The sequence below is a fragment of the Solea senegalensis genome, linkage group LG17 (assembly GCF_019176455.1).
Source record: "Solea senegalensis isolate Sse05_10M linkage group LG17, IFAPA_SoseM_1, whole genome shotgun sequence".
Taxonomy (NCBI): Eukaryota; Metazoa; Chordata; class Actinopteri; order Pleuronectiformes; family Soleidae; genus Solea; species Solea senegalensis.
The window spans coordinates 7246430-7264488 of record NC_058037.1 but is presented as its reverse complement, the minus strand read 5'-3'; the positions used below and the strand labels follow the sequence as shown (position 1 = coordinate 7264488).

At 40.8% G+C, this 18059-nt stretch overlaps 1 protein-coding gene across 3 annotated transcripts in view; it reads left to right on the top strand.

Annotated features, from left to right (window-relative positions):
- The window catches only part of pak5 (p21 protein (Cdc42/Rac)-activated kinase 5), a 61476-nt gene that overhangs the window by 8066 nt on the left and 35351 nt on the right, over positions 1-18059 (top strand). For 2 of the 3 annotated variants that reach the window (XM_044048378.1, XM_044048377.1), the window contains exon 1: positions 14243-14568. The exons of the other annotated variant lie outside the window; for it this stretch is intronic. In XM_044048378.1, the coding sequence (XP_043904313.1) occupies positions 14511-14568 (58 nt within the window). In that variant the 5' untranslated portion in view covers positions 14243-14510. Of the gene's footprint in view, positions 1-14242; positions 14569-18059 lie in introns of those variants that run through there. 3 annotated transcript variants of the gene reach the window in all.

The following is an 18059-nucleotide window of genomic DNA, read 5'->3' as shown; positions in this document are numbered from 1 at the left end:
GCGACACAGATCCCTCCATATGAGAGATGATCGTGAGGCGACACTGAACCAAACCTGACCTCTGTGTATCTGAGCCAATGCTCACCTTTAAACAGCACCGAGAAGCTGGGATTTGTAATCCACCTTGAATAGAAATGTGGATTTCTATGGATATAAAGCTAATGGCTGAATATAAGTACACTAGATTTTATTTTAATGTGGAGACATTTCATATTTTAACTGCATATAATCAAAATTGCAATGCAACTAAGTGCAACATCCAAATGAAAAGACGGAAAGTAATGACACCAAACAACATAATGATGAAATTCGGCAGTGCTTTGGGAATTTACCCGCCTGAAAATCTCGCTCTTAACATATTGAAAGATTCCTCTGGATTTCACATAACAGTTTTACATGCTATGACCCGGTCCCATATGGTTGTTCTGACGTCTGTTTTTGATTCGTGATTAGAGCTTCAGGCAGCATAGGTGGTGACCATATGGGCCAAACTCTAACACACTCCTGTTTTAATAGCAAGTCAGCATTAGTTCAGTTACTGGGTTGAAAATACAGTACTGTCTGTATTTTTGCTGTGTGTATATACAGACATGGACAGATGGAAGCATGGTCCTCATGTTGCTATGATGATTTAAAAACTCAAAGAATGACTGGGGCAGTGATATTAATGCACTCTTCTACTCCTCACACACTGCAAGTGTAATTCTACACTACTACTGCAGTCAGTGTGATCACATGCTTCCCACTGCACTCCTGCATATGATGCTTCAACGCGTATAGAAATCGACAACTTAATCCACTTCCTGTCTTCCAGCCGTTGCTGTTAAATGACCTGCTGTGTGGAGGTGAGATTTGGTTCTGATTCAAGACACTGAGCTGAAACTACACAACTGACAAATGACTCTGACCTTTTGAGTGAAATCTATTCAGTCAGCATAGAGAGAAGACATCCAGTGTCTTGTTGTTGAGCGAATTACCCAGAATGCGTGACCAGGATTCCTTTTGAGCCACTGGAATGGACGCCAGTCAGTCCCCAGAGGGAGTCTTGCAAGTCAGGCTTCCAGCAGTGGTGATGTCACTGTAACCACCTGTGTTGTAACAGTGTTAATAGTGTTGTTGAGGGCGGAGGATGTTGTGGCTTGTGGGGAATCTCCTGCAGAGCGCCACTCCTCTCCTCAGCAGCTCTCCTCCCTCCTTTTTCTTCAATGAGTATTTCCTGTTTGTTTCTCATCTACTGTCAAAAATGCAAAAATCTACCATGGCACACATTAGTGTCTGTGATGTGATTGTGTGGGAACCCAACACAATATTGCGTCACCTTCTCTGTGTGTGTGTGTGTGTGTGTGTGTGTGTGTGTTTAATTTTCTAGTCCTGCATGAGGACAGACATGTGAGTGCACATACAGTATATATACCCGGACTCATACATACTGTATGTGTGCATGACTGTATGTATATGCACTCACATGAATTCTCACATATGGGCACACACACACACACAGAATTCAAATCTTAACCCTAAACTTTAACCAGTTCCTCAGAAATAAAGGTTTTGGTCTCCAAGAGGACGACTGGTCCTGACAAGGCAAGTGTTTATGACTGAAGAGATAACTAATTCAAGTTCACACACACACTTATTAATTAACTTTCATCAACATTCATTCCCTGGAGACTTACTCTGACCTTAACCATAACTACTACTGGCCTAACCTTAACCTCACCCTAACCAACAAGTCTTCACCTTAAAATGTAATAGTTTACGTTTTGGGGACTTGCTTTATGGCCCATAAGGAAGACAAGTCCTTATAATGTGAAGAGATTTAGGTCTCCACAACATGAGTAATACCTTGAACACACACACTCAGAGGCAAATACATATACACACAAGGCGGGCATGCGGGCAGCTGATGACGTGTAAGACAGAACACACAGATGCGCTGGCTGAATAGATTAAAGCATTCATCCAGTGACACAGCTGTGCTCTCTTTGTTGCCTGGGCATGAAACTGCAGGAAATGTCAACAAAAGATGGAGGCAGAGACTTAGCTGATTAAATAAAAAGAAAATTAAAAAGATATATATATATATATATATAAACCCAGCTATTCACTCTGACACATGTGGCATGTTCACGCTGTGAAACTTGTCAGAGCAGCAGCTGCAGGCCACCGCTCATCTGCTTATTAGATGGATTGATTTACGTCTCCATTAGTGCGGCACTTGTAAAACCAATATAAGAATTTAATGCTATATTTATTATGTAATTACTGCCCAACTCTGCACAATTTACCACCACAATATACAAATATAAGTTCAGTTTAGAAGCATTTCTACTCTCATGCTTTTAGACTGATGCTAATTCGTAGTTGGGTTAAATGTACATATCTGTAAGGTTTAATGGGCAGCATATAGGCTTGTTAGCTGTATGTTCTCCATGGGGTTTGCTGTTTTTTCTTTTTTTTTTTCATAAAAAAGCTCTAGCAGTCTCCTGGTTGTGCAGCTCTAATTAAGTCAGGCACGAGTTTCTTTTAACCCCCTGTGTGTTTAAGAGATATAGAAAGAAAAAAAGTCTTCCATGAGATGAAGACGAAGAAGAGGAGGCAGAGGAAGCTGCACGCTGCTGCTGAAATCTAAATGCACTGCACATATTTATTTGTTTTACAGCCACAGAAGAAAAAAAATGGTGATGCAACGCTCCAGTGATTGTGTATTTTTGGTATTATGTGAGGATACCTCACTCTTCTTGTACTGTATGTAGCAACAGACTTGTCATTTGCTTCTGTTATTAAGTCAGAAATAGCATGACTCCTTCAACCAGTGGCAGAAAGTTGGTCCTTCACCTCCATCAGCTTTCTAAGCAGCAGCAGCGTTGTCACTTTTGCACCGCTCCAGGAAAAAAAGGGCAGTTTACCTGATTGTGCAGTTATGCAGCATGCTACAATGCATTATGAATTATTTGGCTTTGGGTTTTTTTTCTCTCCCTGTCATTCTATTATCCTTCCAGCTAAGCATTTTCATTTCCTCAAATGGCTGTTCCACTGTGCTTTTCCCTCTTTCTGTTTATCCATCTGCAGAAATGGACCATGCACATGTGCGCGTGTGTTTGTGTGTGTGCGCGCGCATGCACTGAGTAATAGGAAACGATGTGTTTAAGGGTGATGATTGCTCTGGCTCTCATGGTTTACAAGCAGACAAGGTAATGGTTGCTTTCTCAGCTAGCTCCAGTCAACCCCCGTGAAGTGAGTTGGTGTGTATGCAAGTGTGTGTGTGTGTGTGCACTTCCTGAGCAATAAGAAGCTGAGCTATGAGCTGTCGTGGTTTTACAAATAGCAGCTCTGGTTAGTGGTTGAACATCTTTACGATCAAAATTGTTTCCATTTGTTTTTACCAAACAAATTTCACCATCATGTTCCATTACATGAAAACACATTCGGCGATGGCTGCGGACGAAGCTTTAGCAAAATTCATGGCCATTTTTTGGTTGATACGCTTTCAAAGATAGACACACAAAAGATGGCTTCCGCTTTCTCGGGGCGATGACCATGGATTTTTGACTAAATGACAAGAGTTTGATCAAAAGTTGAATTCATCTGCTTGACAACATTACCATTGTGCATAAGAGGCCCTGACACCATTATCTGCTGCTACTGCAGATGATGAGTAAGGCAGTGGTAGTCAGAGAAAAAATAGCACACAGAAGAAGCTTTTATTCCTTTAATACTGCCGCGCCTTTAAGATAGGACATCCATTTTAACGAAAAAAGTTTTAAAAAGCCTATTTTGGGGTGTGATTATCTGTGACACACGTGCACACTTTGGCCCTAATCCTACAACGTTATCAGTGAGCATCAGTGCATGAAGTCATGTGGACTTTTATGAGTCTGTGGCTGAGACTCAAGTGGTGTGCAGCTGAGATCTGATGATGAGAGCATCTCCAGTGGAAGCATGTAATTCTCATCCCACCACCGCCTGTAGCAGCCCACATTAGCTCAGGAGCTGTTTAGTGGAGGGAAAAAAAAGGGCCTTTTCCTTTTTCATGTAGTCATCAAGATCAAGATCAATCAAATGTAGTCAAATTTCTCTACTTCTCCTGCACTATACCCTGTAATAACTGCAGCGATTTGATGTCTCCGTGAACAAGAATCACACACAGTTTGCGATTTGTTTTATCTGCCACAAAACAGAGTCTCTTTGTTTCGTTCTCCAGAGACTCTCTGGGTGGTGAACAGATTTTGTTAATCCACAAATGTTTGTTTCAGCTACTATTGAACTTTCATTTCATTGAAGTAAACCATAAAACAGGCCTGTTTGTCTCTGTATGGAGGGATGGAGGATTTGTTCCACTCTGGTATTGAACGGCATCGACTTAAATGCTCAGTATGTCACACACTGAGCACATTGTCTTTATCTCTAGTTGTTTTTTTCTGTAACACGGCTTATTGTGATCGGCCGTTTTAGTCCAGAAGTTGATCATTTCACCATTTTATTGATCATTTTGTTGATACACACACACACACACGCGCACAACAGTGTGTCAGCCACTTTTTTCTTTGTCAAAGTGCACATACATACTGAGTAAGCATTTAGATTAAAGACTAAGTGAATTTAAAGGTAATGTTTTACAGCAAAAGTAAACCTCAACAATGATGAAAGTGACTGAAGAGACTGACGCACATGTGTCATGTCGAGTGCTGCTGATCATCATGATAGTTTTTGGGACTTTATTGGTTTTGAATTGGTTGTTAATTGCAGCTTTTTATTGAGTAACTCTTATAAACTTTTTCAGATTTGCTGATACTTTCAAAGCAGTCATTGCTTTTGGCATTTTCACTGTATTTGTCTGCGATTGCTATTCACTGAAAGACAGCACAGTACAGCATGATGTTACACAAAATCTCTGTCGTTCATCAAGTGGGAAATACAGAACAGTGGTGTTGTTTTGTTCCAGCTCAGTGTAGATGAAACCAGTGGTTAGTTTTAGGGCTTTGGTTGCTCTCGATGGTAGAGCTTCCCAAACTTTGGAGGTTTAAGGCCCTCAGATTAATTGTGCAAATCATTCAAGGCCCAAGAATGACGAACAATAATGAAGTAAACAGGAAACATTGAAATGAAAACAATTTGTTCCTCTTACTGATGAATGATCATAAATAAAATAATCCTAATCTTACATTGATCATTTTTGGACATAACTGAGAAGCTATACGTTGTATTTACAAAAACATGCATGTAATATGAATAACAAAGTGTAACATTATAGGTGAGTCAGTACATTTTATCAGAAATATTTTGACACTAAGAGGACTCTCATTTATATAATTTTTAATCTTTATTTTCCCCAGAACAAAGAAAAGTCTGATTTTAGTTGGACTAAGACAATAAGTAGGTTTTGTTAAAGTCATGTAAACTCGTTAGTCTGACTAAAACTGAGCTAGCCTTAGTCGGACTAACATACTTGGATAATGCCATTCATAGTTCGATTACTCCTGCATGTATACATTTAGTCAGACTGGAGTCAGACTTGACATTTTCTGTGATGTAAAGTTCAACAGGAACCCGATTCAATATGAAGTGGAGTCACACACACGGCCAATAATTTGATTTTCTTTTTTGTATACTCAGACTCGGCAAGTGGTCCAATTGGCTGTCTTAGTCAGACTATGAATGTAGTTTGATTAAACTGTGCATGTAAACGCTCTGTGTGTCATTTTTTTTTTCATACTAGAAGCAGGTTTTCATCACCAAGAAGTGACATTTTTTTCATCTAAAGAGGATAAGAAAAATAATTTACCTGAAGTGCAGATGTTAAGAGGACTTTGTTTAATAGAATAGAATAGAATATACTTTATTAATCCCTTGCGGGAAATTCTTTCGTCACGGCGCTCCAGTGTACAAAGGTAACGAATATTATAGCAGCAATTTAAAAAAATTTTTTTTTACAAAGTTAAGAACTATAACAATAAGTGAGAATAAACCTAAGAATAAAATTACAAAGTTAAAAGAATACGAATAAAATAAATAATAAATTTACAAACTTGCACCTTCCCCTCCCCCCATATTAACAATATATGCAGAAATAATGCAAATAATAATGCAGACTAATATTAGAGGCAGACCCACATGAAAACAGCATAACTACATTTTTCTGTGAACACTGTTGATACAAAGTCAACACTTTCTGTAAGTGTTAAAAATGAGTTGCCCAGAGAAGACACTTCCTTTAATTGTGAACTTTAATTGTGACACAGCACAATTTAAGGCAAAGTGGATGCATAAATAGACACACAGTGACAACATAGAACAATACATAATTACAGCGTGTTCAACTGGCATATACTGTATGACAAGCACCAGCAGTTTATCTACCCGTGTTCCTTCACCCGGCCTTTTTATGGGGCCATCACTGGAGATGCTTTTTATTTGAGGAAATTCTTTGTTTTTATTGCCTGACCTGTTTTCTGTTTGCACTCTGCCAGCCCCGGAGAAGTGTCTAACACAAACCAATATCATTTTGTTATCAGGCAGCAGATGGAGCCTAAGGGAACATTGTTTGTAACAAACTGAAACCAATAAATATTTCCACCCATAAATGGTAGTAAACTCCATTTTGACGTAGTTCCAGAAAGATAGTTACCTCCACTGTGAAAGTTAGTGTGGAGAAGATGAGCATGCTAAATAGTCACTGCCTGAGCCACATGTGGTATGTGACAGAGAGTTGGGTCAGACACAGGAATCTATACCATTGCTCTGTTCTTGTCAATGACAACCCTCATGCCATTAAGTATCGTCCTTGCAGTACTCCCCTTTAAATAAATTCACCTCATGCAGCAATGATCATATACTTACGAGAAGTATACTACAGTTTATCTTACAGCTTTTCCCCTCTACGTCATCTAAAATGTGATCTTAAATGTGACCAAAGTTTCCCCTTCCTTAGGCTCGACCTACCTCTGAGAACAACCCACAGCCGTGTGTCCGTGGGTCTAAGGACAGAGGGTGTCACTTGCTGTACCGACTGTAAAGCCCTTTGAGGCAAATTGCATTTGTGATGTTGGGCTATATAAATATAATTCACTTGCTATCACAGTTTTTGGACTGTTTTATCTGACTTTGAAAACAGAGTGCAACTCAGAGTGGCAGATGGAAGGCTTATCCCAGTCATTTTCTTCTGTTTTGTCTGACTAACATAGAAACATTATGGGCACTTTCTGCATTTGTGCTCTCTCATTTGTAGTTTCTTTCTCGCCTCGATGAGAGAACATGCATTTGCTTTGCCGGGAAATAACATCGTGTTCTGCTCCGTCCTGTCTGTCACTTTAGTCCAGTGAAGAATCACACGTCTCTTTACATTACTGAGCTCTCAGTAGGAGACAAGCAACTTCCTCTGTTCAGTCCTGGCCAGTCACCGCCTGGTAAACTAGGTCAACAGGTATAAGCTTCCACTTACCATCCACAGCTAAAGACAAGTGGGGTGGAAGGAGAGACAGTGGGATGTAAACCATACAGAGTGAATGGATGTGGAGATAAAGAGGAAATGGCAGCAGATGATTGGCTCACAGACTGTAGTGGTGGCCTGATCAATGTTTTATAAGTATTACTCCTCTCTTTGTAGGGAAGACTTATCTCTCCTCTCCCATGTGTGGGATAATGGTGGAGCTGTGAGTCATACTGGACTGTGTTGTTCAGATAACGCCCTGCATTGTCAGTGTGTGTTCTCCCCCCCCCCAGTTCAATTAACCAGCAATACAATTAAGCAACATTAACTTTGATTTAGAGAGCATGGAAGCATTTAATTTATAAAATGTGTGTGTGAGCAGCAACCTTGGCACGCTTGTTAATGTTTCTATGGTTTCAATCTTGTGGAGCAGAGATTTATTTGCAGATGCCTTGCTGCTGAAAGAGTCCTTAGTTTTTTAAGTATGATGTTAAAAATGTATTTTATGCTTTCCCCCACACCAACAGGAGCAAAGGCTTTTTGCTGAGCTATCAATTATAGATGATGAAGTAACCTTTCTCAACAAATAGCTGTGAACTATTTTATGTAATAAGAAAGGTACTGCACATGTATCTGGTCATTGTCACGACATTATCTCCTCGTTACTCCTCCTGTTTCGTCATCTTTTCCTGTCCTGTCCACAAAATGTGCCGTTGCCTCTCTGCTGCATGTGTGTGGCTTTCTGAGGATTAAAATTCGTAGTAGACTTGGGCTCAAAGCAGTGGTGTAAACTGGATTGTCCCGTCTGCCATCGTGGTGAAAATCCACAGGCTGCATCATCTGTCAACGCTGACATTTTGCGAGGCGTCCTTGGCTGAAATGTAAGGGATTGATATGCTGTCAGAGCCACGTAATCCAGCTCATATACAGCAGGCCTTGCCACGGCTTTTACAGAGGCATGACCCCTGATATACCAGCACAAAGATATATCCTGTACTGCTGTTTCATAGAGTGCAATTAGACAGACACGCTGCATGTGACAAGGCTGTTGAATCTACAGAGGCAACATACTTTTTTCACTCAGCTATTTTTAGATCAAAGCTTTGTTTTTGATTTTCCCCATGAAGGAATAATGTGAATGGCACAGTAAAAGCACTGAAGAATTTAAAGATAGAATTTTGTTTATCTGCTCCAGTGTGACCTGCAAACTTTGGTACGTTGTTGGCCGACGTTGTAACTTTGAGTTTCACTCATCTTCTACCACTTTATGAAGGTCACTGATGCCAATAGGGTGAAAGGCGGGGTACACCCTGGACAGGTCACCAGTCATCACAGGGCCACATAGAGAGACCAACAACCATTCACTCTCACACTCACACTTATGGTCAACTCAGAGTGTCCAATCCCCCAAGTCATTTGCTAAAATAGTTTGTACATTCACAGGTTATGCTACAGGTTAAGTTAAATGTACTCTACATGCAGAGTCAGCGTCAGAACACTTCTAATTGGGGGTCACTAGGGTAACTGGGCGATATATGACACAACAACCCAATTCTAAAACATGCCACAAAGTATTTTTCACACACACTGCACAAAAGGCCTAGTCTCTCACTCTCTCTTCCTCTCTCACTCTCTCACACATACTCAGTCTCTCTCATGGCTTATTACTAGCACATTTGGAACAGCGACTCCACACAAAGTAAACTAAGACAGAGCCATAAAAAAACATTTCATCACCGCGTAATAATAATCTTGAAAGCCAAGGCTGGCATCATAACATCCACCAAACACATGGGCTGCAGACTCGTATTATCATTTCTCCTTACAGTTGGTGACTTGATCACTGAAACATATCAGTCTACTTCCCATGTCCTTACAAATATGTGTTTTTCATTAGAATTATTTGTATTCCATATAGCGAAAACCTTTTAATGCGATGAATTCATTCATTCAGCCTCTTCAGTTTCTTTCCTTATCACATCATATTTTCTTTTCCAAGTTTTCTACTACAGTCAATTTTGAAAATGTCTGCGAAAGCGTCGTTTTTTTGGCTTTTCCTCTCCCCATGAAAATGTGCAGAAAACTGGCACAACAAAGACGTTTAAAAAAAGCCTTGTTTTGATCTCGTCCTAGTTATCCCCAGCACATCCATAGAGTAGCTTGTGCACGTCTCTCTCCATACAATCACATCAGGAAAAGTGCTGGGTCAACCTGCACCTTGACCCAGCACAGAAAATTCATCCTTACCAATATGTTGCACACATAAACATGGCTGTGACTGGGTCCACAAATCCTTAACACATGTCTTTTATGCGTTCCCCACACCAACAGGGGGAGAAGCTTCTTGCCGAGCTATCAATAATAAACGATTAAGCTGAGAGTTTAACGTCCTTGTGTAGATAATGGGGTGGAAAGGAGGAAGCTTTCAAAGAACAGAGTGCTTTTAGCTGAGAAAAACCACCAGCAGGAAGAACATTGTTTTTTAATGGTCAGACTCTGAAGGCACTGGCTTTTTGTATCAAGTATCGCTTTGTTACAATTAACAAATCATAAAAGATATTTATTATAATTAACTTACACATACCAACATAAGCAATAATTATCCCTCAACAGAATGTGTTTTAATATGACAAATGTGAGTGCAGATTTGTTAATAAGCTTTGTTGAAGATTGCTACATAAATGACTAAATGATGTCAGAGTTTTATCATAATTCCTTGGTGTCAGTTACACATTTCTTTTTAATAATCACAATTTCAGCGCGCCATTGCTTTTAAAACAATGGCCGTGCGTGACCTTAACCTCTAAATCGATGTGTTTGCCGTGTCTGCAAACAGATTTACTGCAGACACAAACAGATCTGTAAACAGGCTTACCCCCAGACATCTTGACCTTCAAATCATCAAATCCAAGTACTCGGTGAGTTTAGTCAATTAAGTACTTAATCCCAGCACTTTCAGTGAAATGACTGGAATTTTAAGTCATTCTGCTGGTGTGAGTGTTTTCAGGTTTTGTCCTTGAAGAAAACACTTAGACACTTAGCTGGATACTTTGGTACTGCGAGTAAATATTTTTACTAGCTAGCTAGTTGTTATCGTTAAGTGATATAACCTAAAAGGCTTATCCTGATAAAAAACTAATTTCAGTTATTTTTGCTTGTTGGTTTAAAACTGATGTGAAGAAAATGGCACATGATGATGAGAGAATCATTTTTCAAATCTGAGATAAATTCTTCAAATCAATTATATTGTGTTGTCATACACACAAGTACACACACACACTCATCCAGATGCTAATATAAACAAATAGTCTAAATAGAGTGGCCTGCAGCGTTGCCGGTCACTCTCTTTATGTCTGACTGTGACATTGAAATGGCAGATCTATAAAAGGACTGCGCTCAGTTTTGAAAAGAGGAACATTTGTCTCTTCAGGGAGGATGTGGACGGACGACGTCTGCATGCAGATGTTTGTCCCGTTGCAATGAAACTAACACCATATGTGAGTGTCTTCTATTCACGTGTTTGATAGCGAGGATGAGAGACACTTCATTCTTTCTTCATCAGTGTGTTGGTTCTGTTGTGCAAATAAAGAACATGAATATTGTTTGCAGAAGCACAGAGTGTTGTGAACTTCCTATGTGTAGAGAAATACCACTGAGAACAAGCAGTTACACAGATTTTCATAAATCCTGTTCAATGCTTTCGATTGATTTTCTTATCGGAATCTTATTTCTTCATAATTCAACTCTTATGGAGCTCATTTTTCTGTTGTGCTGTGTTTACGCGAGTTGTGGAATGAATGTGTTGGAATTCTGTGTTGTGATGTACTGTGTGCTGTCCTCTATAAAAACAAGGGTAAGGAAGATATTTCAGTTAATATGGTTAACAGCTGGAGCAGCAGCAGCAGCAGCAGCACACATGCATTATCTGATCCTTTGCAAATAAGCAGCTGTAAATCCACACTCGTGATAACTCCAGGACCTGCCATACATTCATTATCACCTCACAATCAAGATTCCTCTGCAGTTGTGTAAAAAAAAAGAAGCCAGAAATGATGATGACTGACATTGCAGTGGGTTTTCAACACCCGGTGTTTACACAGTGCAGCTTCCTCACAGTGAAAGGAGATGGGGAGGTATGTGGTTACATTTGAGGCTTTGCTAACTAGAAGCAGACCCAGAAGCATGGAAGGATACTGTATCCATGTGGAACACCTCAGAGGGAGACAAGCCAAAAGGGGTGTCTGGTCTAATCTATTAAGGGCCCAGCAAAAGACCTAGACCATGATACGTAGCAGAAAATGAAAATAGAACACTAGTGAGTCAGCAAAATCTCTAGTATCCCCCTTCTAACTAGTTTATTTCCTTGACCTTCTTAAGACAGAACTAAACAAAAGTAGAGATTTCATGGTAGACTAGAAGAAGTATTGCAGATGGAGTTTTAGGTCACTCTGTTGCTTTTATGTACCTTTAAATCCAAGACATGGAGCTGCTCAGATGGCAACACACGTGTGTTCACTCTCTCAGACAGTGACACACACTCTTGTGTCTGCAGGACTGTGGAGATCTCATTTAGATAACTCTGCTGATCTGTCACTGCCTCCCACAGTCGCCCTTTCCCTGCTATATCCATCCATTGTGTTACCACACGTGGAGACAACAACAGCTTAAGCTCATCCTTTCCCTCGATGGTGACAGCTCAGTGAGAGACTTGAACTGGATATCTCCCGCTCACAGATGCCCTGTCTTTAGCAGAGATTTTTTGATGTTGCCCAAACTTTACGCCGCTAAAAGAATATCACCCTGAGCTTTACAGAATTCATCATTCATCTCATTTACAGGCATTTGTCTTTGACAGTTAAGACCTTGCCGCCCACTTGCCAAGTGGAGGGAGCTGTATTGATGCTTTTTAAAGTGTGGGGTACTTAGCGTAGCCAAATCAGCTCCAGCTGCCATAATTCTAGCTGTCTCATTCTCCATTTAATCTGCACAGCACTTCCACCACTCCTCTGCATGTGTGTTTGGTTTTTGCAGAGAGAGAGAGACAGAGGGAGGGAGGGATGGAGGGAGGGAGGGGAAAGAGAAAGAGTGGCATGTGTATTTATATCAGGTCGCACTTGTAGAGGGGTGTGTCTGCTGCACATGTCCTTTAACCATCAAACACATTCTCTCTTCCCATAATATTAAAGCAGAGAGGCTATCAAAAGCACAACTTCATAAGAGGCTGTATAATTATAGCAGACAGCCAGGAGATGCAGATTTAAAGTTGATCCATTTCATGATATTCACTCAATTTTTTAATATAATTTTTGATATTTTGTGTCATATCAGTGTGACATTAGAACCTTGTATATTGTACGTCAGTCTGTGATGTCCACCCCAGTGTGAACGGCCGTACACACTGTACTGTAACTCTGATGAATGGGATCTCTCAGGATTGATGATAATAGCAGGTTTGAACAGGGCCTTAGACAGAGTAATGTTCACTGCTATTTGTTTATTCATGAAAGAGCCGACAGTGTGTAATGATGACAGAGATCCCTCTCTTCTCAATCTCTTCTGTGTCTGAATGAAAACAGAGACGGCCTCTTCTCTGCACCTTCATTTTAAAATATGCAACCGCCAAACCAATCCTATGATGCAGCTGTGTGAATGTGCTATGAAAAGTGTGCAAACAAATACTCTTCTACAGTCATTTTCCTTCAGAAAAGCAGGAATGGACACAGCTCTGTTTACTAACCCTGATATTTAATTTTTTTAATAGAAAAACTTCTTGTTAATCTATATCATAAATAGCAGAACTGGCAGCAACACTGTAAAAAGTATTCATTTCTATCTTACATGCAGCATCTTTGGTACACTTTTCGGATTGATTTTAAAATGTTATTGCTGACTTTAAAAGCCCTGCTCAGCCTCGCCCCAGATAATTGAACTGAACCTTTAATGTCATATTCACCCTCTGGCACCCTGACGTCCTCGGGCACCTCTCGTACTCTTTGTTCCCAGATGTTGTTTGAAACTGTGGACTGTGGAACAACCTGCCTGAAGAGATCAGGGCTGCAAGTGCTGTTGCTGTTTTTAAATCTTGAATCTTGAAAACTTATTATGGAATATTTGGAATAGTTTTCTCCCTGGGTTTTAATTATTGTACTGCACTAGTTTCAAAATGTGCTATATAAATAAAAACGTATTCCTATTATTGTTATAATTCCAAGACCAAGCTGACCTCTCTCTCTGTGAGGGACATTCCTGCTAAAAGCCTCACACTTGTAGTGTGAGTGTGTTTTTGCCGTCCGTGGCTGCCACCACTAAAAGTCCCCACAGCACCGACATAAGGCCGAAGACTCTTCTTTGGTCTTATCTCCTCTGTCTCACGGTCTGTCTTCCTCTGCGTGATCTCCCTTGTGTCAGTGACAGTGACTGGGCGCCTGGCGGTGCAGCTCTCCTCACACCAAAGTTGATATCCACACACGCTGTACGTGGGGAGACGTTTCTGTGTGACACAAACAAACTTCCTGTGTGGATTGTGGAAACACAGAGGACACTTGGACTTCTCTGTTGTTTTTGTGTGTTCTGTTGACAGACTGACAAGTGGGAGGAGGACAGTGAAGGTCAGAGTGTGGTCAGTTTGGGACACGACTGGTCAGACCCTGTCAGACAAACAATGGAAGTGAAATGGGTCGGGTCTGGGCTTAAGCTGTCTGGCCGTGCCTTGGCTGGGGCTGCTGGTGTCAGCACTTTCTCGTGCCCAGTGCTTCACACACTGGGAGTTATCGGAGCATGCAGGCAGGGACAGTCATAACAGGCTGGCTGGCAGTAGTAGTAGTAGTAGCAGCTCACTGGGAGCTGCAGCAGGTCCTGGATGTGACCTGATTTGTTCGATGTGATGTGTTCAGTGAAGTGTCGCCTCTCTGGGGAACCTTTGGTGTATAATTCAGCGATTGTGGTGCATGCAGAGGATTCACTGTTTTGTTTTTGTTGAAGGAAAACTGAGGTCCATTAAGGATTTTGGGTGGGCATTTTATGTTTATTTTGACATCAAAGCACATCTGAGGAGAGACTCTTGATTGTCCTGGACTGTCTCATGATGACTAATCCAGAGCACTTTAATTGGTTGAAAGAAACCATCAGTTTGTTTCCAGGTAAGAGCAGTGATTTAATGAGTTTACATGGCTTGAAATAAAACATTTAAGAAGGGTAATGAAGAACGTTCATCACTAGATCTTTAATTCAACAGGTTCTGAATCATCCCCTCTTTAAACACGGCGTGAGCGCTGTTACAAACCTCTTAGCATGTTGTTAATAGTGTGCAAATGATAAAATGCTGCCTCCGTTAAAGTTGTGAATGCTCTGCAAATACATCTGCGGGGGAATGGAAGGTGAAGTGTGAGTGTGTTCACAGTTTTCCAGCCAATTAAATCATCTGAAGGAGCAAGTTTTAGGAGAGAACAGGTGAATGCAAATGGGACAGCAGAGACGCTAATGATGAGGATGCAGAAACACTTATAATCTCATGATGTGCAGATTCTGCCCTTGAAAAAAAGACAATACCTTGGCAAAATTGTTTCACTGGATTTTGTTGTTTGGCTCTGAAAGATGTGACCTTTTTAATTAAATTAGGAATTCCTCCTCGGCATGTATAGAGGAGAACATTGCTCCTCCCTCTGCTTGTTTATCAGAAGGAATTTGTGTCCTTTTCATGTTGATTTTTAAATTATGTATGAAATGTATTTGCATATTTGTGCATGAGCGAATGCTTTGCATCTCAATACAAAGCGATGCCTCTAAATTACAATCTTAAGGACAGAAAATTAATGTGGTGCTTTGAAAACATGAATGCACCATGCTGGGTGCTAACACGCGCTTAGGAAACCAAAATAGAACCAGGATATGTATATAAGGCATTTTCCACCACATGCACAGCACACACAGACACGCGTACATTGTTGTATTTAAGCAGGTTTCAGTGAAAGTGTGTGTCTGTTGAGGTGTTGTTGTTCAAAAAGGGAAATGCCTGTGGAGGCTCAGATGGTGACAGATGGTTTACAGACAAATCAGCCTGGGAGTCAGGATCTCTGCCCCAGTACCAGTCACCCCTTTAAGTAGGTGTGTGTGTGTGTGTGCGGGGACCTTTTCTGGCATAACACTGGCCTTGTCAGAAGCAGAACCAGCAGAGGCCAAAAACCTGGTCTTGATGAGGCAGAATCTAATTTTTGAGGAACTAATTAAACTTGTGGTCAGGTTAAGATAAAGCGTTAACTGGTTATGGTTAAAGTTAGGGATAGCACTTTGTTTAGGCTGTGTAGCAACCGATAACGTAATAACGTCCAATAATGTAATAACGGCCATTAACGTAATAATTTAAATGTAATAAAACCAATAATGTAATAAATTGCCAATAATGTAATAAAGTTGTTGAGCCAATAACGTAATAACTTTTTGCCAATAAGGTAATAACTTATTATGTTATTGTCTGGTTATCACGTTATTGGCCTACACCGAGGCACACGTGTGTTCCCAGGGAGTTGGAATGTCCCAGTAAATCAGCACTTTCTCAAATATTCAGACCAGCTCATCTGGCACCAACAACAATGCCATGTTTGAACTTCAGCACCGTGTCTAAATGCATTGTGTTGCTGCCATGTGATTGGCTGATTCGATATTTGCCCGAACAAGCGGTTGAACAGGTGTACCTAATAAAGTGGCCACACAACTGAGCATCTCTCTGTATTGTGTGTACAGGATTTGCGTACATATACACAAAACCGTCCTGTACACACAATACAGAGAGATGGTTGGTGTATATGAATGAACGTATGGTTTTATAACATCACATGAAAATGTATTGCTTTTTGGAAACGGTCTGCACCCACACTCCACTGTAGAGCCCTCACAGCTGTGTTTAATGAATGAGTACACACAACACACTCACAGACAGACAGACACAGATCAACACACACACACCGTCACAGCTCACCTCAGTCTTACACACACACACACGCACTGTAGAGAAATGGAGTTTCGTAATCTGTGCCATATTTTAACAGGTGCCATTTCTCACGAGAGTGACTGTTACTCTCAGGCAGAGAATAACCTTGCAGGCATTAGTCTGAAACTTCACCAAGTGCTTTACAACCTGCCTATAAATTACAGCTCAAGAGGTGCTTATGTGGCAGCCGGGAGAAGTTGAGCTGTGTATACTGTAGTTCCTCTGTAGCTCCCAGAGAACCCTCAACCCTCAAAGAACACTCTCAGTCCAAACATGTTTGAAGTGTTGAGAGGGGACGCAGCCAGTAAAAGCTCCACAGGAGAAAGGCTGGACTGAGCGACTCCACATAAACACGCGCCTCCATCTGTTGTCTCACCTCGCATTCAGTGGTGTGTATGTGTGTGTGTGTGTGTCTCACTTGTGTTGTTGTGTCTCTTAGCGGTTGAGCTTGGCCTAGACTACTTAAGCCTCACTAGCCTTTAATAATCTCATTCCCAAGATGTAACATGTAGGTCAGGGGCTTCCATCGTCTTTATGGCTGCACACAGACCACAGAGATGGGGGAGAGAGGGCATTCCACAAATATTTACTTCATCTAATGTTTAATTTTTAACCAGAGAATGCACTCAGAGAGCGCAGACTTCCTCCAAGGATGCTCAGGTTCCCACAGTATCTCCAGCATCACCAGAATCATTTCCAATAATCTTTTTTGGGGCCGCTACAACCTACATTCCCAACTGTTTATTGGAATAAAGTGAATATACTACCCTGTAAGATAGATATTATTTGGTTTCTGTAATCTTAGAATAAGCTTTTAATGTGTACTTTAGGGAAGGGACAGTGACATCTACAGTCTCACCTGTAGATGTCACTGTTTCTCACTAACTGGACTTTCAAAAATACTCATAACAACATTAAAACTATTAAAAAAGTGTTTTACTAATGCGTCAAAGTGCTAAATGTGTAGAAGTATAGTGTAAAATGTATAAAATTACAATAATTTCAGCTTGCATTACAGACACATGAGTCAGTTTTGTGCAGGTTTCTCTTGCACAACGTCTCGTCTGGTCGAGACGCAGCTTACGTAAATTTCAGATCCAGTCATGTCCACCGCACATCACATCTGATTCATTATGTACTTATTTATTATTAAATTAGCCGTAACCAGACATCAGCAGACAACGAGCATGACATGACAGCATGTGTTTTTGTGTGTCAGCTGATGATTCATTGCAAGGCAGCAATCAAACCCTAGTATTTCCTCACTGTGTGTTTGACTGCGGTGACGGCAGAAAAGCCACTTTATGGCTTATGTTTACTAAACATTTGAGCGTCGCCTTCTGTCACACTTGACTCTCCCAAGAGCTGTTTTTCAGCCTTATTGTCTTCATTGATTTTGTTTTACAACCAAATGGTGTCTATGTGTGAGTGCTTCATGTTGCAAAAGCCACTTTATATTTATATTCCTGTAGATGTAGTGGATGTCTGCCAAAAGTGAGACGGGGTTGACATGTCCACATTGCATAAGAGATTATTAGCTCAGGCTCAGCACAAAATGGAAAGGATTAGGATGAGGGCTGTGGCCGACGAGGCATTTTCTGTGCAGGTTTTTTTGTGAGGATACCTATGGAGAGAATGCAAGTC